The 27,760-nt window shown below is 42.7% G+C and overlaps 1 protein-coding gene across 7 annotated transcripts in view; it reads left to right on the top strand.

Annotated features, from left to right (window-relative positions):
* The window catches only part of LOC148030179 (uncharacterized), a 159,257-nt gene that overhangs the window by 118,077 nt on the left and 13,420 nt on the right, over positions 1–27,760 (top strand). For all 7 annotated transcript variants that reach the window (XM_087686455.1, XM_087686456.1, XM_087686453.1 and 4 more), the window contains 3 exons: positions 4,723–4,809; positions 4,900–4,947; positions 21,344–21,420. In XM_087686455.1, coding sequence (XP_087542581.1) covers positions 4,723–4,809; positions 4,900–4,947; positions 21,344–21,420 — 212 coding nt within the window. The remainder of the gene's footprint in view (positions 1–4,722; positions 4,810–4,899; positions 4,948–21,343; positions 21,421–27,760) is intronic.

Raw genomic sequence — 27,760 nt, 5'->3', positions numbered from 1 at the left:
CTATTCTTGTCTTGAGAGGTGAATATTATATGACTTTAGTCTCATTTATGAGTTATTTATGATTCTTTCTCGATTTTGACATTTTGTCAGTTTGTTTTGAAATGAGACTCATGATGTTGCAACTTGACTCAATCTATATTGTAGATAGGCTATTTACATGTTAATTTTAATTTTCTTTCTATGATATGTATGAAACATAATGTTTGAGTTCTAAACCATTTTTATAGCTTGTCCAAAGACCAACTTTGACATAAGTGAGAAGTCAATAATGGATCATGGATATGTAACGTATTATTCTCAATTGACTCTATCATCACTCAAGCTCAATTGGCCATTCTTTGTTTAAGAGAGAGTTCCATAGAGGTTTAAAACCTCTTTCCCTAGTCAAAACTATTAAAATTCCCTATATAAAAAAAGGTGTGTTTCTTATTTTACCCCCTCTTGAAAGAAACTTAGGAAACACGTTTCTGACGTTTTGTTTCTAAACGTTTTGGAAGTTTCTGGCTGTTGTGCTTGTCTTCAAGTTGTTTGTTTTCTTCGGGGCATAAAAAGGTGTATCTATTTATATAACAAAAACCAAAAAATAACAAGGGCTCAACAGTTTAGCTGCAGCTTAAGTCCGTCATTAGAAAACTGTTGAACACCTCCAAGGGTGGTTTGGAGGGATTGGGGGAAAAGCCAAGGAGGAGCATGTTATACCATGGGGGTGGCCATCTGGTAATGTGAAGAACCAGGCCGTGTTGGGGTCCATAGTATTTGCTGTGATAATGCACTGCTGCATTTTGCTCTTAGCTTGACTTCTTCTGCCACTCAGCTCTCTGGCATGATGGCATCACATTCTTCCCTCATTGTCTCTGGAACTGCTGCTTGTGATAGTCCTCTTTGTCATCCAGTTTTCAGCTCTCATTCTCTTCTTCATTTGTGCTTTGTTTGATTTTATTGTCTTTGTTGTGTTCATACACTCTGTGTCTTCTCTGCAAACCCTAGTGTATTCTCACATGAGAAGGATTTCTAGGAGAATTATCCTTGGCCTTTGACAGGCATTTGCTTTCAAAATGGCCAGATTTATGGCAGTGAATATTCTGCTTTGGGGTTTGAACTTGTCCTCGTCTCAGGTTTTCACACAAGTGCTAATCTCATACAGCTATAGTGAGTATGTGTTGCCACTCGTTTTTATTTTTTAATAAGTCTCATCTATATTGCACCTTCTGGCTGTTAGCAGAGTATTTGTCAGCTAATGTGTGAATCTGAGCTTGATCTGGGCTGGGCATTTTTGTTAGGTATTTTTCTGGTGTGGCATTTTATGCCAGTGGAGCATTTTATGCACCAATCGGCCAGCATTAATGCTGGCCGACCAGCATTTATTGCTCCCCACTTTTCAGCCTATTTATACTCGGTGGCTCCTCCTTAGTCATTATCATCATCTTCACCATCTGCAGACTCTGTGGAGAGAGGAGTCAGTGCCAGTGCCAGTGCCAGTGCCCACACAGCCAGTGACTCACTGTTGTATGCGACTGTCTCGTGTTCAGATATATGGATTCCATTTTTCGTGCATACATCTGAGTTTTCATCTGTATCGTGTTCTTTCTTTCTTTTCTTTTTGTCTCGTGTTTCAGCAGTTTATTTCAGCACATGTTTATGCTTCCACCGCTACTCCACTTCTGATATGGTATCAGTTTTGAGGATTTGTGTTTCTGCTGTGTTTTATTGCTGATTTCAAGACTGTTTTCCCCTTTTTCTGCTCTGGCGGCTGCTGCTCCCTACAGGCGACCTGCTTGACCTGCGTTTTCTGCAATTTTACCATCGCCTGCTGCCTACGCACCCTCTACTGCCTGCGTTTTTCATCTGTAGCTGCTGGCGACAGTTTTCTACCTGTTTTTCTCTAGTTTACAGCCTGCGTTTTGCTGATTCAACGTCTCTCGTGGCTGGGTGACTGTTACTTCAGGCCGTTTTTGCTGTTTTTGGCAGTTTTTGACTGATTTTTTGACTTTCTACAGCAGATTTTGTCTTCTATTGATCAGATTTTGGGTTCTATTGCATGTGAACTCTCATTTTCTGCAGTCTGTGCTTGTGTTTTGGCTGTGTTTCCTCTCTCAATTCCATCTCTTCTCTACTTCTCTTCTTATCCTCTCCATATGGCTCCTCCGTGCACTTCCACTGATGATAAGTTACATGGATTTGATTATCTCACATGGAGTGCTGTCGTGAAAGGTTGGTTTGTGCAGAAGTGGTTATGGTACATCGTCTGTGTAGCTATTGCTCGACCTCTCCGTCCGTTTCCTCTTCTTGAAGACTTTGATGAGGACAACCATGAGGAAGCGGTGCTCACATGGGACTCGGACGATGCCCGTGCTTACTCGGCGTTGCTTCGCTGTATTTCTAAAGCGGTCTTACCGGCAGTTACCTCTTGTAGGATCTCTCCTGAAGTATGGCAGAAGTTGCAGCAGATGTACGAGGCACCTTCCACCATGTGGGCAGTCACACTTTATGGCCAGCTTGAGCAGATGAAGTTTGAGCCGAAAGATACTATTCAGTCTTTGCTTCTTCGTGTTACGCAAGTATAGGACCAGCTTCGGCACATGCAATCTGCTCTTCCCGAGGCGCATCTCGTCGGGACGGTCCTCTCCAAGCTTTCCCCGGAGTTTGATGGAGTGGCCAATGCTTTGTGAGCGCAGACATCATCGACTTCTGTCAGTTTTACACATATGACCTCGATGCTTCTTGAGCATGAGATATCCTTGAGGTTACAGGGGCGGCTTCCGGCACATTATGGAGGCGAGGCTTATGTAGCTTTAGAGAGGGGTAACGGGAAGAAGAAGTTGAAGGCCCAGTGTTACCACTGTGGCAAGAAGGGATATTTGTGGAAGGACTGCAAGATGTTAGCGGCTTCCAGGAAGGAGGAGTAGAAGACGAAGCGGGCTGTTGACTCTACCGATGAGTCCTCTCCTTCATCAGACTCCGACTCAGATCCTTCGACCAAGGTGAAGTCCAAGGTCGCGGAAGGGATCCTCTTCTTCGGATCGCGGGAAGGGCTTGGTGGCCCCTTCCTCGGCTGCTTTCTAGTGGTGGTGATGAGGTCATCCCTCACAACTCTCTTGTGCCAGAGAGGGCGTGTGAGCGGGTGTTCAGATGGGGCAGCTGCGCCTCATCTATACTTTTCTACAGGTGCACAGGTTTCAGAGAGGGACGTCCCAGACGCATCAACTTCAGTCTGGCGGAATCAAATCCTGGAGCTGGGATTGACATCCAGGTTCATGATGAGCTGGTTATCTGACAGAGAGCGGGAGGCTTTCGTCTGGAGCTCACATGAGGGGACACTTTGCGGTCTGGCCAAAGGCGGGGAATCCATGGTCACCTATGTTCAGGGGCATTTTTGACAGGATGGTCTTGTATGCTACTGCGAGACATTGGTGATGGACACAGAGACATTCTATGATGTTCTCTATTTTTAGGTGTTTGGTACGATCGACATCGACATCAGGTTCTCTCCAAGGCACCTTGGTGGTGGCTTGATCACCCACTGCTTGGGTATCCATGGTTCTACTTGGTGCTTCTATGTTGTATAGTTTCTGATCCCTTTTCCTTGTACTATTGTATTGTATCAGATCACCCATGATCTGAGAGAGGGTGTTAGCAGAGTATTTGTTAGCTCATGTGTGAGTCTGAGCTTGATCTGGGCTGGGCATTTTTATTAGGTATTTTAGGTATTTTTCTGGTGTGGCATTTTATGCCAGTGGAGCATTTTATGCATCAGTCGGCCAGCATTAATACTGGCCGACCAGCATTTATTGCTCCCCACTTTTCAGCCTATTTATACTCGGTGGCTCCTCCTTAGTCATTATCATCATCTTCACCATCTGCAGACTCTGTGGAGAGAGGAGCCAGTGCCAGTGCCAGTGCCCACGCAGCCAGTGACTCACTGTTGTATGCGACTGTCTCGTGTTCAGATATATGGATTCCATTTCCCGTGCATACATCTGAGTTCTCATCTGTATCGTGTTCTTTCTTTCTTTTCTTTTTGTCTCGTGTTTCAGCAGTTTATTTCAGCACATGTTTATGCTTCCACCGCTGCTCCACTTCTGACACTGGCAAGCCGGTGTTTGCACTACTATTTCAATGCAAGCTTTCTGTTTTCCTTGCTGTGATCTCTTTTGCGTTTCAACTCGGATAGCTCTGATTTCAGCCAGATATTAGTGACTGCATCTTTTTACAGCAGTACAAAGCTTTATGTTGTGGTTCATGGTAACTGCAACCATCCTCGCTTCCCGATTCAAAGATCACGTATCATGTACTCAAGATGCTGTTTGCTTAATCATACTCGGAATAAAGAACTACCCTCTCTATCAACCAGGACAACAGAAGTCAAATCTGTTTTACACAGTAACTGTTGCCAAACACCTGTCCAAATAGCTAGAGTCAGAAACCCGGCATTGAAACTGTAAGCTTACTTCACCGTGATCGGCATAGGATTAGCAAGCTCTGCAGACTGTTGGAGCCCTATCTGTCCTGTCTTTCAAGGGATACAAGGATCTTCATTGAAAAAGAAAATTTTATCAGTACCCTCAGAAATTAGAACCTCTTCTTGCTGATTATTGTGTATTATGAAACTGGTAATCTGGGGTGTTCTAATGTGTGACAGGCTATCGATATTTACTTAGTAGCCTGAGAAATTAGAATCTCTTCTTGCAGATTGTTAATCTGAGGTTTTCTAATGTGTGACAGGTTATAGAAACTGTGAATACTTTGACCACCTTGGATACTCCATTTCTCTCTCCTCCAATTTCAGTGACCACTGCTGTTGGTCAAATGGTATGTGCCAGTCTTTGAGCAAGCTTTGAGTCTATAGAGTGAACCTTTGTGCTACTTATGATCTCTGAGGACCTCGTTCACTTTCTGCAGGCGGTTTCAAAAGGCAGACAGGGTTTAGAAGCTCGAAATATTTTGAGGGTATGTTCTCTTTTTTTCACAACTGTGCCTGTTCTCTTGGTAGGACGATTCACCTCAACAGACCACCAGTGTACTTGTTAATATTGTGCTTTTGGTAACATACATGCCATGCTCAATTGAATCGATTTGGATTTATTATTATTTTTCTTAGAGAAAAGAAATTCTATGAATTACACCTCAAAGAAAACCCGAGGCAAAATACGAGGTACAGGGAACTCTATGAAGAGCAAGTGAGTACATTACAAATACAATGGTTGTGTGAACAACCAATCTGGCGGGCTATAATGCCAAACCATCTGGTGGACCAGTGTGGAAGAAAGGACCCGAGTCCCATGTCTGCAAGAAGGGCTCTCTTCTCTTCCTCATCCTCTCACAGCTGCCTTGCATCATCTACCATTTCCCATGGAGAGTAAGAATAATCTCTATCTAGATCTTGGATAGAGTGTCTGATGTGGATACATCCTAAAGGTCAATAGCATGATTGCATTTGTCTATCCCTTTTTCCAATTGCACTGTGTGAATGGCTCATGGATTGAGGGGCCTGAGCATCATCATAACAACATTGTGGGCATACTGAGCATAATTCCAAGTACATTTACATATCCATTCTCTTTGTCATCACTGCATAAGTGGATCTTAATGCCATAAATTCCCTTTGACCACATACACGTCATGTGTCATACGTGGGTGCCATGAGCACTGAAAGGGTGTCCAAAAGGGGATATTTCATTGGGAGTAGGGTGACCATGGAGTGTACCTACACCTGCATAGAGGTATCAGGCTGTAGATCATTAGGAGGTAAGCAAAGTTTCCCCCAAGCTAGGTTGTGCACCCCTTTAGGGTCATAAGTGGTAAGGGAGGGTTACCTCTCTTTTGGCTTACCACCTTGCTTGGCATCAGCCTTTTCCCTTAGCCGAAGTATACATGGTAGATATTTTTCCTTAGCCGAAGTATACATGGTAGACAATTTTTAATTAAGCAACTAGCACAATGTGCATTGGAAAATAAGCATTGGGTCTTTTCATGAGATGTAGGGGTTGAATCAAGAGCTTGGGTAGGGTTTATCTTGGCAGACTAGTGACTCACTAGCTAACTTACCCATTTACAATGGCTTATTATCTACTTGGGATTAATCCAAGGCATACATGATCAGATAAACAAATGATGGAGAGTCAATCATGATGCATTGGAAGGCAAAAGGGAGCAAGTGGGATACTGATTTATGTAGGTAGCATGCATACAATAAAAGATTCAACTAAGAGATCATATGCAACCATAATCTCTCCAATTAAATTCTTCCCAATCAATAAATTGATGGTTCTCTCAATTGAGATAGCACCACCATGTGTAGGTCTCTAATTTGGAGGTCCATTCTTCTAAATGTAATGGCGATGGGGACTGCCGATTGTACTTAGTGAGAAAGATCTTGTCGCGGAGATCATGAGGGCCTCGCTACCCATGAAAACCTTGTTGTCCATACATACCATGATGGCCGTATATACCTTGCTGTCTATACATACCATGTTGTGCATTTATCCCAGTTGCCCATTATAGCCATGCTGCCCATTATTACCATGATGCCCATTATGGCATGTAGGCCATTAATCTGGCGGTCCAGATGTATCAAGCTATGATATTAGCAATCAACTCCCATTTGTGAGATTGTGACCTTGTCCTTGGGTCCCCTTGGCATTGGGCCTCCAAGTAATTTGGAGCGATGATCCTATTTAGATGCTGTTCAGTGATGAGAATAGGAAAACTTTCTTGAATATCCCCATAGCCACATGTTTGGCCTCTTTGTGACCCAAGCAACAGTCCCCCAAGATGCCAAAATGATCTGTGTTGTGCCATGGAACAACATCCTAAGGGCGCTCCTCCATATCTCTTGGGTTCTAGGCAACCTGCTGCCCCACTGATGGCCCACGAGAAGACTGCGTAGCCACTAATCTTGGTGGTCTTTTGCATGAAGCACCATGCCCTACTGGCATTGTAGTCCATGTTGTTGAATCCACTGCTATATTTAGCGTCCTCCTGGCATGTGAATTCCCCATACAAGTGGCTATGCGGTCAAGTAACCTTGTGCCTTTTCTCAATTGATACATTGGTGCAAAAATGCACCTCTTTCCCCTCCTCATGTAGAAGATGGGCTCTCATTTTATCAGCCCCACTAGTGCGAGCATAAGAGCAAGGTTTGCATTTCCAAGGCCGAGCCCCTCCACCTCTCAATGGCACTCCTGCATCTCCCTCATCCCACCATGACCAAGTAGTGCTTCGACTTCGTCTAGTTGTTGATGAAGTACCTGCTGAGGATGATGAAGATCCCATAGATGTTAATATTGCCATCTATATAAAAGTGAGAAATAATCGGTAAACCTCAATGAAATTGCAGAAATTTGCAGCCAAAATTTCAACATGCATGTGTCAAAGTTCAATGAAATTGCAGAATTTTCAGCCAAAGTTGAAAGCTCAATGAAATTGCAGAAATTTCAGCCAAAATTTCAACACGAGATTCCTCGGACCTCACCTTATCATGGGCGGGAGTCAGGCTAGGCAGACGGGAGAGGCAGGCAAGAGAGGCGGGAGAGACAGGCGGGAGCAAGCAGGGCCCAGGTGAGGCAGGTAGGGCAGGTGGGAGAAGCGAGAGCAAGTGAGCAAGGCACGCGGGGCAGGCGATAGGCGGGAGTAGGCGGGGTAGTTGGGTAAGGCAGGCGACAGAGGCGAGAGAGTCAGGCTAGTGAATGGGACGTCCGGTCAACGAATCGCGACCTAAACGGACGTCAATTGACTATTTTTTCGTTTTTAAGTCAGTTGTTGGAACGACCATTCCAAATAGGGAACGGTCTGGAACGGGACAGGGAAGAGGTTGGAATGTTTCGCTAGCGTTTCCTAGGCTCGGACCTCCCGGAATGTGTTAATCCGTTCCTATGTGCTAGAACAGGCGTTTCCTGTCTCTATGTCCCTCGGACCTTGTAGTCACTGTCTTTGAGTCTTGTGTGGTAGCTTCGCGAATACAAACCAATCTTCCACTAACGAAGCTACATGTATAGAGAATCTCCCCCCATGATAAGTATGTTCTTTGTCCAAGTGCATGACCAGATTGGGATCTCAAATAGTGATTGAAGGGAAGATATTATCCAAGATGCTATGCTCTCGAACAAAACCTATAATATCTAGTATCAATGGAACTAGTCTAAGGCTAGTTGCGTTTGCAAGGATCGCATAGGCTGTTCCAAGCAAAGTGACTGGTCTCCAATGCGTGATCTCTAGTCTATCTCCTTTGGGAATGAGGTGAATCAGCCCCTTAGAAAGACTCTCTCGCATAAACTTGAATGCCATAATCTCTTGAAAAGTTGAAATGAGACCTATCTTGATAAGTTCTCAATAGCTCAAAAAGGACATATTGAGTTCATCTTCTCTTGGACACTTGTGTAAGGGTAGTGCCAAAAGTGCCTCATCAACTTGTATGTGACCACCCTCTTGGTACTTTGCTATATCGTCTTTCTATCCCTCTCACAGTGGGGAGGCTTAGTGGTGGTCCCTAGCAAAGCTGTGTAAGATTGTGTAGCCAGCTGTCTTGCCTTTGAAGGGTCTTTTGCAAAGGATCCGTCAGCTCTCTTGAGTCTCTGTACGCCCTGTCTATATTGTTTTGGCCATGTGGTGCATAAAAAGGAACCCATTGACCTTGTCACTACTAGACTGAATCGAGAAGGAAGCTCTCGTGTAAAACCTATACTCTGGTTTGGTTTTCTTCATGGAATCAGTCTTTGCTTTGACAAGATGCATCCTCTCAATTGTCCATCTGCACCTTGGTTGACTCTCCTTCCCTCTCTATAGGGCAATCAATGATGCTCTAGCAGCCCTCTCCTTCTCTAGAAGGCCCTACCTTCTCCTCATGGCCTCCTCCCTAAAGAAGGAAGTGATGTGTTGTAGGCTCTCATTCAAGTCATTTATTGCTCTTGCTATGAACCATGGGTTCTGGCCTCTAATTTGAAATAAGAGCTCCTTTGAGGCAGCCTGCTCTCATACTCTAATAGTTTGTGTGCATCTACCTCTTCTCTCTCCTATCTCGTTGGCCATTCGAGGCATAAATGACCAATAGACCAACAAGCATCTCCTTAACTCTTACAAAGATTCACATGGCTCTCTCCCAACCTTGTACCGAGTGGGTCCATTGCTTTGTAACACATATGTATACTCTAGCTCGTATCTTTGTAGCTTCCATAGGCAGCCAAGAGGTGGTGCTCCTGCAGTATGAGAATATCAATTGATCCTCCCACTAATGCTCTATGCAAATCTTGCCTTAGGAGGCTCTAGCGTGTTTGAAGTGAGGCCTTTTGAAGCCTCGTACATTGCTCGAGAGTATCCTCATGAAGTGCATTCGGGGCTCTCAAATCAACGTGGCTCTACAACCCACACTTGTCTCTATTATCTCCTAGTATATACTCTCTCAAGTGTCATCTCCGCTAGCTGTGCTGTAGCATGTAATGGGGCAAAGTCCTCAAAGTATACATTTTAGTCCTTTGCTTCTTGCTTACTCTTTTGGGTCTCCTTATATTCCCCATCCTGCTAAGCATCATGTAGTTGGGATGGGATTAAATTTGGAGACTCCACTTGGTGAGCAAATAGTCCAGGAGACTAGTGCATTTATAGCATGTTGAATCTCTCAAGGGATTGTTGGTATCATTGCCTTTGTGGGCTGTCTATCTATCTATGGCATTACTACAATTAGGGGTCGTGGGTTATCTGGATCTTGGGTAACCAAGGGAGATCCGTGATAGGAGTTTGAGATAGTGCTGTGCAAGGTGGTGGTTTGAGGTCTCCAACCACTCTTCGCCGCCTCTCCGCCTATTGCTATAGCTCTAGGGCTCGTTGCTCCTACTCTTGTCTCTCATCTGCAGGTTCTCGTTGTCACTTGCGCTACCGTCTTTGCTTTTCCAATGTTGAGTCGTCTCTGCCACGTCGCGTCCTCTGCGGCTTGGGTTTGCTACTTCCCTCATCCTTAAAGGAAGTGTAAATGCCTTGAACAATGTAGCATGCTCAGCAATTTTAATATTCGTTTGTTTTTGAGACTTAACATTTCAAGAAATGGAGAAAATAAATGCTTAAGTTGGAGATGACAATTATTTAGAAAATTGCATCCATGGAAACATAAACTTAATGGAGATAAGATTAAGGGTTAAAGTGGGCAAAAGAAGAGGGAATATGGAGGTATTCAATGATGCAGGAGTGGAGGATGATGATATAGATGGATGAAATGGAAGAAGAGCTTCAAAAGGAGGGGCTGAAATGATTTATAGGTCTGTTGTCTTGTAAAACAGCAGCGAAAGATGAGGGAATATTGACATATTCAATGATGGAGTGGAGGACGATGATTTAGATGTATGGGGCTTACTTTAGGCTATCTTCAGTTGTTGTACAAGAGTTTACAGCCAATAAAATTGATATAGAATGAGAAAAATAAGCTCCCTTTATAAAAGAAAGGGGAAAGCTAGTGTAAAAAGGGAAAGTGAAGTAGCACAACCAATGTCCACTAGCCCCATGTGATGATGTGTAACAAGTGGTAGAACACTTGGAAGCTTGTGTGACAAGTGTCTTGACACTTCTCCTTCCTATATGGCTTTTTTTTTTTTGATTGAGTGCTATCAAGAATAGAAACAACTAAATTTAGTAAGAATTACGAGAAGACACAATTTACTACTTTTAGAATGAGGGTCCAAGCTTGTAGCAAGTGTTGCCTCCATCTACTAAGGTGAATTGAACTAAAGCTTGAAGCACCTCTTCCTTAGGAATATCGCTCATATGACTCTAGCTGGAGTGCCAATGAGAGTTGATGGGGAGTCCTTAAGAATGCAAATCAACGGGTGATCTCCAATCATTTTGCAAGTTGGAGAAGATGCCTAGGAGCCATCACTTTGTCCATGAGCGCCAACTCTATATCCAGAGCAAAGCGAATCTTCGAGAAGGCATCAACTGAATGTGAGTGGGGGGTTGCGTTGGAGCCACCTGGTGGTGGTAGTAGACCGGTTGCAATCTTTGGCAATATACTAGCTCCATGTTTGTGATACTGATGCTTCTTGATTTGTGATGTGGTAACTCTTGGGTGTAAAGGTCCTTTACGCACTCTCCCGTGTATATATTACTTCATACATGTGAACCCACCCTAATGGGTGTAAGTGTACCGTACCCTACGTATAAATACATTCTTTCATTCTTTGTGTGTACCACATGGGACACATCCATCCAATGACTCACTCTCTATCCTTAGCAAACACTGTTCAGCTCTGAATCCTTGAGCTCCTCGATTACTGTACCTGCTCTTAGCTCTCTTTCTCGATCTGCTTCCGCTTCGACTCAGCAAACTGGTATCAGAGCTAATGGCTCACGCAAGTAGGCAATCGGTCTGTCAGGCTGTTGAGGAGTAGACGAGCATGTATAAGGCGATTGACTGGTCGGAGGCAGCTAACGGGCCAGGCGTCAACAATCGGGTGGACTAGGCGACTGGTCGTAGGCACTTGTAACTAACGTCAGTTGTAGCGGCAACAAACGGGCGAGATGACTGGTTGTGGGTAGGTGTAACGAACGTCAGTCGCAGATTGATGATTGACGAGATTGCGTGACGGGGCGATCTGCACAATGCGACTGCAGGCATGTGACACGATGAATGGGCTGCACGATCGACCGGCAGAAGGTCAATGACATTTTTCGTTTAATTTTTTCATCACCTTGTTTTTCCCTCTTCTACCAAGTGTTCACATCTATAAGCACAGAGTGCAAATTTGTGCAAGTTTGGGTCTTAAAATTTGGGGCTTCTCCCAAATCTGGTGCCTGACACATATTGCAGTGATCTCTGGACCATAAATTGCAGACATTGAGTGCACAGGTCTCAAATTTTTTTTGGGGATTCTCAAATGCAAGTGAAAATTTTGCTTGGATGAGCCAATTTCATGGAAATTGTGCACTGTTGGACCCTGAAATTTTTCTGCAACATCAGCCCGCACTTGATGCTCAGGATGATGTATTCATGCAATTGGAGCAGATTCACTGCTGAAATTTTGGGCTTTTCACTTTGGTGATGTATTTTTGAGTCGTGTTGAGACTGGACAGTGAAATCTACAGCAGATTCACTGCTGAGTGGGAGTCTTTATAGTTTTGGATGCTTCAAATGTCGAAAAAGGGTAGTTTCTCTTGGTACATGCATTATTGAATACTCATTATGGAGTGAAACAGTGGTAAATACAGCATTTGAGTCATTGCATTTGGGAATTTTGGTGATGTACTACTGAAGTGGGAGCTATCCTTAATGCAAATGTATCAGATTTTATTGGTGCACATGTTGTAATCAGTACTTGAGACTGAAATTTGCAGCTAAACATCTGCTTCTTGGGCACTTTGGAACTACAAGAGTGTGTACTTGCTGTTACAACTTAGAAACCTTGCTATTGGCTGAAAGCATTTAGCCTGTTATTGCAATTGTGTATTGCTGAAAATGGCTGGCAGTGCATATACATCTGACACAAGAATCTCTTTGAGATTCCTAAATTTGACAGAAATGGTTTTGATCTTTGGAAAGATCATATGCAGGGTATACTTTTTCTAAAGGATTGTGATGATACTTTATAAGAACATAAGCTTGTTGCTTTGTCAGATGAGAATTGGGCTAAAATGAATAAAAAGGGCATTACTTACATTAAAATGGCCATCACAGATGACATCTTGGTTGATATAAAGAGGCTTGATACAGCCTATGTAGTTTGGGAAAAGCTTAAGGCTACTTATGAGAATACAACTCTTGTCAATCAGGTAAATCTCATGCGGAAGTTGGTTAACTTGAAGCTTGACGAGTCCAAACCTGCTTCAGAGCATTTCAATGCTTTCATTGGTATTTTGAGTCAGTTATAGGATGCAAGTTTGCCAGTTTTTTATCCTAAATTGAGGGTTATCTTCTTGCTCATGACTTTGCCCGACTCATAGGAAGCATTGGTTGTGTCATTGAGCAATAATCCCAACTTGACATTTGATAGTGTGCGTGGTTCTATTCTGAATGAAGATATTAGACGCAAGGCAAGTGGGAAAAACAGTGGATCAGCCTACAATGTAAGAGGAGGACCTCAAAAAAGATATAATGCTGCAAATAAAAACAAAAATTGCAGCAAAAGCAAGGAAAAAAAGCAAGATGTAACTTGTTATCAATGTGGTCGCAAAGGGCATAAAAAGCCCGATTGCAGGTACTTTAAAAAGAAACAAAAACGTAAGAAGTAGGCTAATGCAAAAGGCAAAACGAATGATAAGAAAGCAAAAAGAATGATAAGGATGGCAGCTCTATCCCTAAAGAGATAGAAAAAGTAAATGTGGTATCTAGTGTTGTTATTGAGGAGATAGAAGATGATAAAGATGCTGATTTGCTGGTTGCATTTTTAGATCCGCTTGCTATGAGAGTGGAGAACATGTATATCACTAAAACAGATGTGATAGATGCTTTTTTGTCAGCTCATGATGGTTTGTCACAATCGTGGATTGTTGATAGCGGTGCTTCTTTTCATGTAACTCCATCTCTTGAGTGTTTTTTTACTTATGCAGAATGTAATCTTGGAGAAGTCTACCTTGGCAACAATCATGTATGTGATATCGAAGGAATGGGCACCATACACCTGGCTCTAGAAAATGGTCAAGAATTGATTCTTCATGATGTTAGGTATGTTCCTGGTATCAAGAAGAGCTTGCTTTTTGTTGGGCAGCTTGACAACAAAGGTTACTTCACTACTTTTGGTGGTGGCATGTGGAAAATACAGAAATGATCTATGCTAGTTACTAGAGGTGGTAAAAAGGAGACTCTGTATTATCTCTATTGCAAGGCACTTCTTGGAAAGTTTATTGCAGTTGCTAAAGTACAATCACATATGGAGTTATGGCATAAGCGTCTTTGACATATGATCCAAAAGGGTTTGCAGGTACTCTCACTTGGAAGAGTTGATGTGAAAAGTTCAAAGCTTGACTTTTGTGATGATTGTATTTTTGGTAAACATGTAAAGAGTCCCTACTCTCATGGAGCCTCTAGAAAGGCATGCATCTTGGATCTAGTCCATTTTGATGTTTGCACTATGCCAATAAAAACTCATAGTGTTTTCCGTTATTTTGTGTCTTTTATTGATGACCACTCTAGGAAGCTATGGGTTTACTTGCTTAAACAGAAAAGTGAGGCATTGGATGCTTTTAAAAGGTTTTATGCATTGGTTAATACTAAAAAAGGCCTAAAGTTAAAATGCATAAGAACAGATAATGGGGGAGAGTATGTATCTAAAGAATTCAATAAGTTTTGTGGTGACAATGGGATTAAACGAGAGCTTACAGCTCCTTACAATCTATCTTCTAATGGTGTGGCGGATGAGCGAATGAATTGCACGTTATGTGAGAAGATTCGGTGCATGCTGTCCACAGCTAATCTTTCACATTCGTTTTGGGAGGAGGCACTTAAAACCGCGGTGCATATATGCAACCGATCTCAACATCGTGCAGTTGATAGTGGCATTGTTGAAGAGGTTTGATCTGGCAAACCTGCTTCATATGACCACTTAAGAGTCTTTGGCTATGAATGCTATGTACATGTACATGTTGATAGCAGTATCAAACTTGACATGAAATCTCATAGAGGCATCTTCATGGATTATGGAGATAAAGGTGAAATGGGCTATGGAGTATAGGTTCCAAGTATTAAAAAGGTGCTACACAGCCGGGATGTGATATTCCATGAGTCAAAGCTGCTGAAAAATGTCACATCTAACAACTCAGACAAAAAGAAAGTTAAATTTCAGCATGATCAGTTGCTAGAGCAGCCATTACCCACTGAAAATTCGGCTTCTTTTGATGCTGATTATGACAATCAGTGTATTATCATTGAGCCAGATGAAAATGGGCAGCAAGGGGAGGTTGAACATCGGCTTGAGCACCAAAATCAGCATGCTGAAAATGAATTACAGCAGTCTGAAATTGTATTACAGCAATCTGAACATGCAGTTCAGTAGCCAAACAATGACGTCGTTGACATTCCCTTGGATGTGGATCCACTACTTGATAACATAGATCATTGGGTAAGGTCTACACGTGTTAGAAGACCTATAGAAAGGTTTGATCCTTCTTTGGATTGCATTTTGCTCATAGGTGAAGGTGAGCCTCTTATGTATATAAAGGCCTTATCATGTGAGTTAAAGAAAAAGTGGGAACTTGCTACGTAGGAATAAATGAAGTCATTGTATCAGAATGATACTTGAGATTGGGTTACATTGCCCAAGGATAGAAAAGCCATTCCTAACAAATGGGTTTATAAAATAAAATGTGTGGATGGCAAACCCAATACAAAGCCAGACTTGTGACTAAGGGCTATAGACAAAAGGAGGGCATTGATTTTTAGGAAGTGTTTTCTCGTGTTGTCAAAATGACCACTCTTCGAGTGTTATTTGCCATAGTAGCATCTATGGATCTTGAACTTGATCAGATGGATGTTAGAATTGCATTTCTGCATGGTGATCTAGAAGAAGAGCTGTACATGAAACAACCCGAAGGGTTTGTTATATATGGAAAGGAGCATTTGGTATGTAAACTTAAGAGAAGCTTGTATGGGTTGAAACAAGCTCCTAGACAATGGTATAAAAAGTTTGATGCCTTCATGCTTTCACATGGCTTTAAAAGGAGCAGTGCAGATCATTGCTTATATATTAAGAAGGTTGATAATGAAAGCCTTATTATACTTGTGTTTTATGTGGATGATATGCTTATTGTTGGTAAGCATAAAAGCTAGATTAATGCATTGAAAAGACAGTTGAATTCAACCTTTCCTAAGAAGGATTTGGGTGCAGCTGATCATATTTTGGGCATGCGTGTCACACGAGATAGAGAGCAACAACTCTTATTTCTCTCACAAGAAAAATATATTAGCAAAGTACTTGATCGTTTTTCTATGTCTGATGCTAAGCCTCTTGGTGTACCTTTTCCACTCTACCTTAAGCTCAGCAAAGCAGATTGCCCGCAAGATGACAAGGCAACCAATACCATGAAGGGTGTTCCTTATGCTTCAGCTTGTGGTTCACTCATGTATGCTATGGTTGCTACTAGACCTCACATTGCTTATGCAGTGGGAGTTGTAAGCAGGTTCATGTCCAATCCTGGCAAGGCACATTGGGAAGCAGTGAAATGTATCTTACGGTACCTTAAGGGCGCACAAAGAAAATGTATTTGCTATGGCAAGGATATGTTGGATCTGCAGGGGTATTGTGATGAAGATATGGCAGGTGACTTGGATACTCACAAATCTACTAGCAGGTATATCTTTACCTTGGCGGGTGGGGCGATTTCTTGGTGCTCTAGATTGCAAAAAATAGCACTCTCTACCACTGAAGTTGAATGTATTTCAGCCACTAAGGCTTCAAAAGAAGCAATTTGGCTTGGTTGTTTGGTCAAGGATTTTGGGCTGCCCACCAAAACACCTATATTTAGATGTGATAGCCAAAGCACTGTATGCCTAGCTAGGAATGCTGCGTTTCATGTACGTATCAAACATATTGATGTTCGGTATCACTTTATCAGATAGGTTCTGGATGATGGTCTAGTCACCTTGACTAAGATCAAATCACAAGAGAACCGTGTAGATGTTCACACTAAAAGTCTTGCAAAGGCTTCACATGAGCATTGCATTACACTTGTGGGAGTTGGTGAAAGATTCGCTTAGGACCTTTAAGTGGGAGGTTGTTGGGTGTAAAGGTCCTTTACGCGCTCTCCCGTGTATATATTACTTCATACATGTGAACCCACCCTAACGGGTGTAAGTGTACTGTACCCTAAGTATAAATACATTCTTTCATTCTTTGTGTGTACCACAGTGGTACACACCCATCCGACGACTCACTCTCTATCTTTAGAAACATTGTTCAGCTCTAAATCCTTGAACTCCTCTATTATTGTACCTGCTCTCAGCTCTCTTTCTTGATCTGCTTCCGCTTCGACTCAGCAGTAACGCCTATTGTGGTTGAGTGGGAAAAGGGGAGACGGAGGCTGCTTGGGTGATAAATCATGCAAAGGCTGCAAAAGTGGATGAGGAGGCTGATGACGTGTCCATGTTGTGAGGCTGGATGGAAGGGAGCGCGTATGTCGAGGGGGTATGTAGGGTGGGTGGAGAGTGGGAAGGTGGGCTGTCATGCGGCTAGTGTACGTGCGGGGGCGGGAGGAGAAGCAGTGTCGGGTGGGAGTGTTGTGCAGAATGGCAGGTAGAGAGGACTGGGAGTTTGTGCTGGGGGTGAGGTGGGGCAGGGCAGGACTGTGCTGGCTGGATGGGCAGAAGTCGGGTGGGAGTGTTGTGCAGAATGGCAGGTAGAGAGGACTGGGAGTTTGTGCTGGGGGTGAGGTGGGGCAGGGCAGGGCTGTGCTGGCCGGATGGGCAGAAGTTTGGGCAAAGAGCAAGCAGGTAGTAACAGGCTGAGAAGTGGTGGCAGGGTTGTGGTGGCATGGTGGACAGAGTGATGGCAGAATGAGCTGGGCTGTGGCGGCGGACTGTTTCAGCAGTGCTGTGATGGAGGGTCTGTGTGGTGGCACAGTTGGACAGAGTGATGGCAGAATGAGCTGGGCTGTGGCGGTGGACTTTTGGCGGGGTTGTGACGATGGGCCTGTGGTGGCGAGGCTGTGGTGAGCAGGACATCTGAGAGAGCACTGTGTGACGGGGCTATTGGCACTTCAGCGGACAGGCATGGGCAGACATGTGACTTCAGGGCAAGCAGGTCACATCAACAATTCCGCCACGCATATTTGAATGTGGGTAATATATAGCAAGCTTTTCTTGGTAAAGAAATTAGTTTGGTGAATACATATTTGAAGGGGAATATGATGCTTAAAAGGATGAAGTTTCTTTTGTTGTACTTCCTGGTGTGATCTCATCTCTTTAAAGCAGACAACTTTAGGTGGGTTTTTTTGTTTTGTTTTTTTTTCGGGCGGGGGGGGGGGGGGGGGGCAATATAGGCAAAATTGACTGCCTTCCAGATATTGCGTTGGGTTTGTGTGCGCGATTGAAAGTATGAATTTCTGTCACACAAGCTGTGCCAAGATACATGAGCACATGTTTTGGCCATGGATTTGATTATAACTCTTGGGATCACTAGATTTAAAAGCACAACAACTTACAGTTGTCCTTAGGTTTTTTGGGGAGAAGGTTTGACATACGTTATGTAAGACTGCAAAGGAAGGCTGGACATGCTGCAATCATCAGCAAACACAAAGGCAGTCTGGCTTTAAGCATGCAATTGTGGGAGCATCTTGATGGTGCTCAATAAGATTCTCAGCCCTTGCACTTGCTTTGCAGCTTTTTTGTTCTATCTTTCAGTTTGGCATTTTCAGCTTCATTCTAAGTTTCTTCTGCTGCTCTAGCAACTCTTGTGCAAAATAGCTTTCTTGAAAAGCATGGCTCAAGTGGTGTCAATTTTGAAAAGTCCAAAGTTACTGCAGATATGGGATCTTGGGATCTGTTTACACCGTAATCTTTTCCATTTAAAAAGGTTGCAGAATGAAGGTTTTAGGTCTTCGCAATGTATTTGAGCTGAAAACCTGAACGCGTGGGCTTATGCGTCATTCTTGATTAGAAGTTAGTTGGTCATGACTAGAATCCTAATGCTGCACAAGCAAGGTAACTTCAGACCTTGGTCATATCTGAAGGCAATATACAGAGAGAAGGTCAAGCATGTCTTATACAAATCCATGATGCAGGTGCAAATTGTCTCATGGTTCAGTATCGATCAATAAAAAATGCTTCACAGGTGAATCAGCAGAGGTTTGTTTTTCATGTCTAAATCACTGAATAAGGGCATTGGAAGATCTTGCATCTCACATAGCTAATCGAAATGAGCTATATCTTCTTTGCTAGGGTTTGCTTGCCTGGATGGTTCTAGGTAGTTCTCATCAGTGGGTGCTTATGTGTAGGTGGCACAAGTGGTTATACATGCCACACCACCACTGCACACTGCATTCCATTTCTTCGCTTACACAATGCAGGTGTGGAGAGAGACTTGGAGGATCCTCCACTGTTGGCCCTTGACTAGAGCCCAGCCTTGGATGCATCACATGGGGAGCCTTCCTTTGTTGGTAGATGGTTTTGTTAGCAAGTATAAGGCCAGGTTGGTAGTTGCAAAAGGCTATGCACAAACATATGGCATAGATTATAAAGAGAGATTCGGTCTAATTGCTAAGATGGCAATTGTTAGATGTGTGATTGCTTTGATAGTAGCCAAAGGTTGGAGTTTATAAAGCAAATGGATGTGAAGAATGCATTCTTGCTTGTTGATTTGCAAGAAGAGGTGTATATGGAGCACCCAACAGGTTGTGAGGATTTAGAGCATTCCACATATGTATGCAAGTTAAAGAAGTTGCTCTATGGGCTGAAACAAGCACCTAGAGCATGGTCTGAAAAAATTGGAGAATATCTTGCTAACATTGGCTTTTATGTTCCGGATGTAGATCACTCACTTTATGTGAGGAAAGGTGATGCAGGTTTGGTTGTCATAGTCATCTATGTGGATGACAGGTGTGGGAGCTTATAGGGAGCTTCATAGGGTAGGGCTTGTTGCTAGCTGATTTTCAGTAGGGAGAGTCCTTTAGGGTAAACAGTCTTGGTGGAGCTTTGTCCATCATGCACTCCCTTCAAGAGTGTTGGGAGCAACTACATGGAGATTCTTTGGATTGATATGAGCTTCAACAACTGTTCACACATGGGGTTACCATAGCATGTTTTTACAATACAGGATGGTACTCGCTGGTGGTGTTGCACTCCCCTAGCTTGGCTTCTCTCCCCTTTTCACCCAAATCACGACAAGAGGTCTTGTACTCATATCATTTGGCTTGTTTTGTTTTACTCCAGCTAGGTTGTATAGCAGCTGTACTTCTTTGAGTTTCTTCTGAGTAATATCACTAGCCAAATTTTAATTTTCCCAAAAAATAAAGAAAACTTTTGGATAAGCAGCGATTTGGCATTTTCAGATTATTGACATCATTTATAACATTGAATTTAGTTTAGCACTTTTGGAGTATTATTTCATGCAAGTTTGTTGAAACTCTTGAACCTGCACTTTTGATTGAGCTAGCAACCATATGGGGTGTAAGAGGTAAACTTCTGTAGCCAGAGATAAGTTTGACACACAAAGAAAGGACCTTGTAAATGAAATTATGAATACACCACTCAGAGATACTTGGTGAATTTTAAGAACTATCATGAGCTGGATGCCAAGGGCTTTAAAAGCCACGTAAATAAGATGTTTTTGTAACAACTCAGAAAGTTTGGGGACTTCTTTATCAAGCTTTTAGGTCAAGTTCCAACACATTTGTATTGGAGTGAATAACATTCCTTTGCCTTGAGTTTTCCCGTGAAAATGAAATGTAGTAATTTAGCCGAGTTGCAGCAATATCCTTTGTATGCTTTCTAAAACTAAATAGTTACCTTTGGATATGTTTCTTGTTTGCTCCATTCCATAGGGGACAGGGCTGACAGAGAACTAGCCTTCCTTGAGTCACCTCATTGATTGGAGGAGTACCATGGCATATGATACCAGCATCGTGAGCTGGATCACATTGTTGTTTGACAGTATATGCTGCTTTTGACACGGATGAAAAGATTCAAGCTCTGACATAATAGTATCATGGCACCCCAATAAATTGACTTAGCCACCTTGCATGACTGCTAAATGCCGAACAACATTTTTTGAAAGGTGGTGCCTTATGCTGGCCATTGTGATCCTGTGCCATCAGCAATGCTTTTGGAGATTGGTGGTTTTGCATTTTCGCTAGTACGATTAACAAGTGTCCTTTTACCTTCTGCCTTGTCTTAATAGAAGACATGGGATTTTCAATTATGTTATGACATGTCTTTACCATTTTTGGTTGAATGTTGTGCACTTAGCACGCTATCCCCTAAATCTTGTAGGGATTAATGAAATCCTTGTCTGCAACATTGTTCTTGGTCTCATTTGGGAAACAGTACTTAATCTCCACAGATACTCGATCTTGTGAGATAAGAGTACCAATTGATTGCAAAATGTAATAGACTCTGGTCTCTGATGCAGACTTTTTACCACTTCGCTATGCCATAAGAATCAAATGAACATACCTCCATTCTAGATGTCATTTCCAATTTTAAATCAGCATATGAGTTGAGCAAAATCCTCATTACACTGTTAATTGTCGTTCTCTAAGTATGCTTTTCTTTCTTTCCCCTGTTATCAGCTGTGTCTAAACAATACCTGCCTCTTATCTTGTTCACTTGATTCATTGTCTGTTGAGTCACATGCCAGATAGCATACCTGAACTTGCAGAATGATGCTTAGGTTGTGAGGGCATCATTGTGTGCTCAATATTGTGCATCACTTTTTTGCAGGTACGCCTTGCCAATATTCGGGTGCGTAATGCACACACAGATGTTCTGATCACTGTGAATGAACCGTTAGTGATAAGGTGAGTGTCTTGTGCAAAATGATATGATTGTTTGATCTGTAGCCAGTGCAACTTGTACTCTGATAGATTTCATAAATTTCAGTAAGCTACTTGTAAGTTGTTTTAGTCTACATTAACTTCCAGCTTATGGTGAATTCTATACATTGATAAAGTTAAAATTCAAGAAAGGGTGAGGCCAAGAATACCATCACTGGATGCTAATTTATCAAAGAATCTGCTACCTCTTTCTCAACAAGGAGCCAGGAGGTCTTGTATATGTCAATGGCATTATATTGGCGCAACCAGTTGGATCTCTTTCTGGTGGTATTCCATAGTATACACAGTCTATTTTGGTTTGCTGCCTTCAGACTTGGGGGCACCAATACGTGACCCACTACAGCCATTGTATCCTTGAGAAGAGTGCAGTAAACAGTTGATAACAACTCTCCAGTTCCACCTGTACTGGACGTGCGTGCCTAAGCAGTCATTGGAAGTTTGCCATTGGATGCCGTGAAACATGTACCAATTGTTTTTCAATGAAAAGAGGAGGTTGATGGAGAAGAAATTTGCATGCCGAAGCAAAGAGGAGCATAACCTCGTATAAACCATATGGGCCAGCAAATATCTCCTCGACACACAATCAGCCTGAAGAAGATGTCAACCATTGACGGATCCGAGTGAGCGCTAGAATCCCGGCCGGTGAAGAACTGGATGACATCTCGCTATTGAAAAGCAAAAAAAGAGCGAAGAACCTCTTGAGTATCAACCTGTGTATCCAAAATCTCTTCCTCTGCGGAGGCAAGAATGGCTTGATAATTGTGCTCAACATACTCCTCCAAAAGTGAATTTGGAAACTCAAGCAATTGCTCCCAATTTGGTTCATGCAAATCTTGTGAATTAGAAGTCAACTGAGCATACGAGCGAGGTGGAGAATCACTTGATGGATGGGTCTCTGGGGTAGCATTAGACTCATCATGGAGGTGCTTGTTGCATCTTACAAATAGCTAAGCATCTGGCAGGAGTGAAACCATATCATCTATGTAGGGCAACATATCTTTTTCCTCCACATCTTCTTCCATGTCCATGTTGGGGGCCAAGGTTGCATCAACTTGATCCATATCCTCGGATCCACCTGCATTCTCCAAATGAATACCTTACATTTGGATGGCATCTTGTTGATCCATCCCTCAGTCATTGTCAATTTCCACCAAGCTTTTGATTTGTGCAATCCCCAAAGCACATTGGCCTTTGTGGTCAACCATGAGTGATCTCTGATCATGAGATGATAAATTTGATTGATTGAAGAAGACTCAAGGCTCAAACACCTTGCAAGGTCTCAATTGCTATGGACACTGAGTATCTAGGACAGGAAAGGGTTGCCAGTCTTGCAAAAGTTTGGAGACCTTGCCTCAAAGATCAAAGTAGCCAAGAGGGACCCAAAAGACTCGTCTAATGGTGTGAAAAGACATGTGTGTGCCTCAAGGCAAGAGAATGGCATCAACCCCACTAAGACCAATCCGAGGTGAGCCATGCAATTAAACTTAGGTCTCTCCTCTAATTTGTCCTCCGAGGAAAGGAGACAAGACACTGCTAGAATTTCAATTTGGAATGAATTGGCAGCCAACCGCTGTTGGACGTTGCAAAGCACCATTTTCCATGAGCATACCAAATGGTTGAGGAGAACTGATACAGATGTAGAACACCGAACCTCAACATCAAGCACATGCTACTACAAAAAAACCTTGAATCTTTGTATTACCATACCAAAGGCCTCGATCCTCAAGGAAAAAATAGGCAATGACAGTCCAAGGTTGTTAAGTAGCACATATCACTTGAAAAAGAAACGAACGAAGGGCTGCCATATGGGTTTAAACATCCAAAACAGCCCCACCTCCCATGGATTTCAAGGTACAAATACGGCTCCAAGATATCCAAGATATATAGGCACATGCATAGAATCTTTCTTCGAGAGCATGATGCAAAGTGTCAAGTGAGATCCTTTAAGGTAATATTAGTCCAAGGCAATAGTGGCAAAAATTAAGTGAACATGGGGAGCATAGTGATTTGCGCCACTTTAAGGTGCACATGAAATGGCCAAGCTTGAGATTTCCAATAAATAAACTCGGTTTTCAATTTTTGTGATATCCATTTCAGCAAGAGTCTTGGTTGCATATCAATACCCAAGGGATAAGTAAGATCCCTTACAATGTGTCCTTGCTAAACAACCACACCTTGCCACACCAAATCCTACAACCTCGAGCCAATACAAGCAATAAGGGAGGATTTGAAGCAATAAGGGAGGATTTGGGAACATTAATACAAGCAATAAGGGAAGATTTCAGCAAGAGTCTTGGTTGCATACCAATACCCAAGGGATAACTGAGATGCCTTACAATGTGTCCCTGCTAAACAAGCACACCTTGCCACCCCAAATCTTGCAAACTCGAGCCATTACAAGCAATAAGGGAGGATTTGGGAACGTTAATACGGAGACCCGAACAATTTCCAAACATCTAATGCTTTGCAAAGGTTAGAAGCATTTGCTTTCAAAACCATGAATGTATCATCAACTAATGCATGTCACGGGGATGTGAAATTTTGAGATGCTTTGATCTTGCTAGTAACATTTGATTAAGTTATTTGATTAAGTTATTAATCAAATGTGCAAGGTTGTTTAGCACATGTGATGCACATGGCAGTTATTTCATGGGAACGGGCCAAGGACCCCGAGGATGCAGTGGGTGTTAAAGGCAAAAGTTGTGTTCAGTTATGTCAACTGGGTTTTGGTGGTCAGTTAGTGCGAGGTTGGACCCTAGGACAATTGTTTGGCCATTAAGTGTCAGTGGTGACACTAGGGACTAGCATTAATTAATTAATTAATGCTAGTCTAAGGGTCAACAGAGGTTGGGAACCACTCCAAGTTGCAAATGGCCTAGCCAATTTCATTGCAGATGGGCATGTTTAATTTTGGACAGGGTTAAAAGGGGCTGAAATTGATTTTCAGAATTAATTAATTCTGAAAAATTAATTTAATGGCTGAAAATGCATTAGGAAGGCTGCCACTTGGCAAAACTTTCCCATGCAACTAGGGAGAAGGCTGTTGGAGGGTGGTGGAAGTGGAATTGTAGCTGTTCGGAGCTTGGTAGAGGGAGAGGAGGTGATCAGATTTGACTCTAAGAGGCGGCAACGATTGATCGCGCCGCGACAAGACAGGGGCAGCAGGATTTCTCTTGCGCCTCAAGAGAGGTGGCGGTAGAATAGGAGGGCTTGTTAGCTAAGAGTTGAGATGGTGTTTTACCCCCTTTTGAAGTTGTTGGTGCCATCAGATTTGTCATTCAGAGCTACGAATCAAAAGATACATTTCAGCTGACTTTCTCTCTCTCTACAACATTCTCTCATCTCCTCCAGCCTATGCTCAAGTATTCTCAGTAATTCTCAGCCATTGGTAGCAAAGTACAGCCGAATTTGGTGGACAGCAGAGAGTTTAGTGTTGTAAACCCCAAATTACAGCAGTAAGTAGGATTTAGCAGCCACCTTGGGACCAGTGCCATCAGTCAAAGGCATTGTACACTGAAATCAGCATCGAAAATTCGTGGAATTGTGAGGATTTCAGATGCCAACCCATCTATTGTGAATTTGGGGCAGCATTTGACCAGTTGGGGTTTCATTAGAGGAAGTCCTGGGTGAAAATCAAGAGCAATTTTCCGGAATGCTTTGCTGATTATTGGAACAGCAAGGGGCTTTTGAATCAGCCAAGGAGATCGTGAAATCTGGCTTGTAATTTATCCATCAACAATTGAAATTAAAGAAATACCGAAAGGGGTGCCAGTTTTGGGGCCAACAGGGTGTCCACTGTCCAAGTTTATGAAGGTAAGTGAGCATTTTAGTTATGTTTATTTGCTAATTGCTGTAATTAAGTGCTTAATCAGGTTAAACCACCCTATCCGAGAAGGAAGGCAGGTTTCAGCATGACCAATAAAATGTTGGTGGAAAGGGGGAGAGAAACCAAGTAGTTGTCCCATATCAACAAGATGTGATAAGATAGAAAGAATGGGGTGAGTAGCAAGCGCAAAAAGAGTGGTCTTAAAGGACAGCCTTGTCAAAGTGAGCATGTCTCAAAGGACAGCCTTGTCAACTACAGCATGTGAGGGGAAAGGGCTCAGTGGCTCCACCATTTAGCATAACACAAGAAGTAGTGCCCATATTGATGGTCTAGATCAGCCTAGATATATGAGGCCTAAAACTCATGGCTTGCGTGGGATTTGCAAGAAAAGACAAATCCAAGAAATCAAAGGCCTTTTCAAAATCCAACTCCATTAGAACAACCTCCTGTTGTGTTTGTTACGCATAATCTATGGCCATTTGCATATTTAGGATATTGTGTAGAATGTTTTTGCCCTTAATAAAACCATAGTGATGAGGATGTGCCAGATTAGGTAGGTGTCTATGAAGACGATTTGCCAACATCTTCACAAAGATGTTATACATAGTGCCCGTTAAGGAAATCAATCTCCAATCTGCAAGCTTTGAAGGGAAGGGAAGTATAGGGATTAACTTAATTGCCTCTTCTTTCTACGATAAAGGCATGTTGCTAGAAACCTAAACCTACTAAGACATAGCCACTAATGGTTTTGCCAACAGAGATGTATAGGTTTCAAAGAATTCATTTGTAATACCATTCTAGCTCGGGCTTTTATCTTTAGGCAAATGCAACAAAACTTCCATACTTCACCCTCATGAATATTAATCTCTAAGGTGCCTTGCATGTCATGGTAAACTTGTTCTTTGACCAAGGTACAAAAGACTACATGAGGAGAATATGCCTGTTGTGAATCCAAAAGGTCCTCAAAGTAGTCTCAACACAAGCATATAATAGATCTTAGGTTCATGATCATGTGATCACTGTCAGAGTGCAGCGGTGCGGAAGCGTAGGACTGAGAGAGAGAGAACGCAGAGAGAGAAGGGAGAGAAACAGACAGTGGACAATGAAGATCTGCTGTATAAAGAATGCTGAATGCAAAGATATACACGGGCGCAGTGCGCTGGACTGCGTGTCTCCACCTCGACGATGCGACCTGTTGTCCACCTCGAAGTCTGCTGCAGTCTGCTGTCTGAAATCCGTGAACAGAGACAGAGACTGCGCGTCACCGGTCTGTAATCTGCGTCAGAGAAGAAGTGTATAGACTGCTGAAAGTGTCGACTATTAAATAGTCGAAATCTGCCACGAACTGGGGCGCCAGAAACAGGGCGCAGCCTGGAAACAAGTCTCTGATCGTTGGCCACTGCCAAACTATCATCCTCTATAGCTTTGGGAGGGAAACTTCCTTGGGCCAAAATTAAAACCGAACTCTCTAGGCTTTGGTCCGATATTTTGGGTTGTCATCTCGGATTTCAGCTGATTGAATCTTGCTTCTTCATATTTCTTCCTTCTGCCATGCATCGTCTTCAGAGAACAGATGTCTTTTGTAGGATTCTTCCGTAGAAAATATGGACAGAAGGCTCTTGGTATGGTTGACTCTCGGGTACATTCAGTGCCTACATGATCCGCCTGATGTCACTTTCTGCACCATGTGATCGTATCACATCTTTTCCACCTCCTACAGTGCTGGATATGGTGGTGGTATTGACCTTCAATGTCTGTGGCTGTTTTGTAATCACATCCATAAGCTCTTTCTTGATGTTTGCAACTAAATTGGACAAATAGTCCTTCAAATTTTCTGTTCTTTGAGTACTCGTAGTAGAGTGTTGAGAAGTCTCTGTAATCACTACATAGACTTATTGGGTTAGTCTAGAGGGTCCTCTGTCTTGATTCTGATTCTAAGCTCTTGTTGAGATTATTGGTTGTTGATTCGAGTTGGTAGGGTTCCACTATTGTTGCTGAGTTGCTATTGAGGGAACGGTTTGAGGCCACTGTTGTTGTGGTTGAACCATCATTTGAGGCACTACTATATATAGCCACTATCGATTCGGTGCACTGTACTAAGGCACTATTTGCGTCTGAGGGTAGAAATAAGGAACAGTCCTTGGGACTGCATTTGGTAGGTATATCGTTCTTGGCATGGGAGGAGGCAAGACTCATCTTCTTGAGGTTATCGACAACCTTGCTTCCACTTCATCATACAATCTTGTACCTCCCATTGCAACCTACAGGTTGATTGGTCGTCTGAGCTCCACAAACTTACGAACTTCTGGGTTGTAGATTTTTAAGAAAAACTCCCTTCTAGATGCCTTCATCCAAGTTATGGTTGGTCCATCTCTTCAGTATGAACTCCATTCTAGAGACATATGTTTCCACCAGTTATTAGAGGACGACTTAAGTTTAATTGTTTATGTAGTTTATGGTCCAAATGAAGTGCATATG

The sequence above is a fragment of the Lygodium microphyllum genome, chromosome 10 (genome assembly GCF_053477565.2).
Source record: "Lygodium microphyllum isolate KBCC chromosome 10, Lygodium_microphyllum_v1.1.10, whole genome shotgun sequence".
In the NCBI taxonomy this organism is placed as follows: Eukaryota; Viridiplantae; Streptophyta; class Polypodiopsida; order Schizaeales; family Lygodiaceae; genus Lygodium; species Lygodium microphyllum.
Note: the sequence above shows the minus strand (reverse complement) of the source record. Positions and strands in the feature narration are given on the sequence as shown.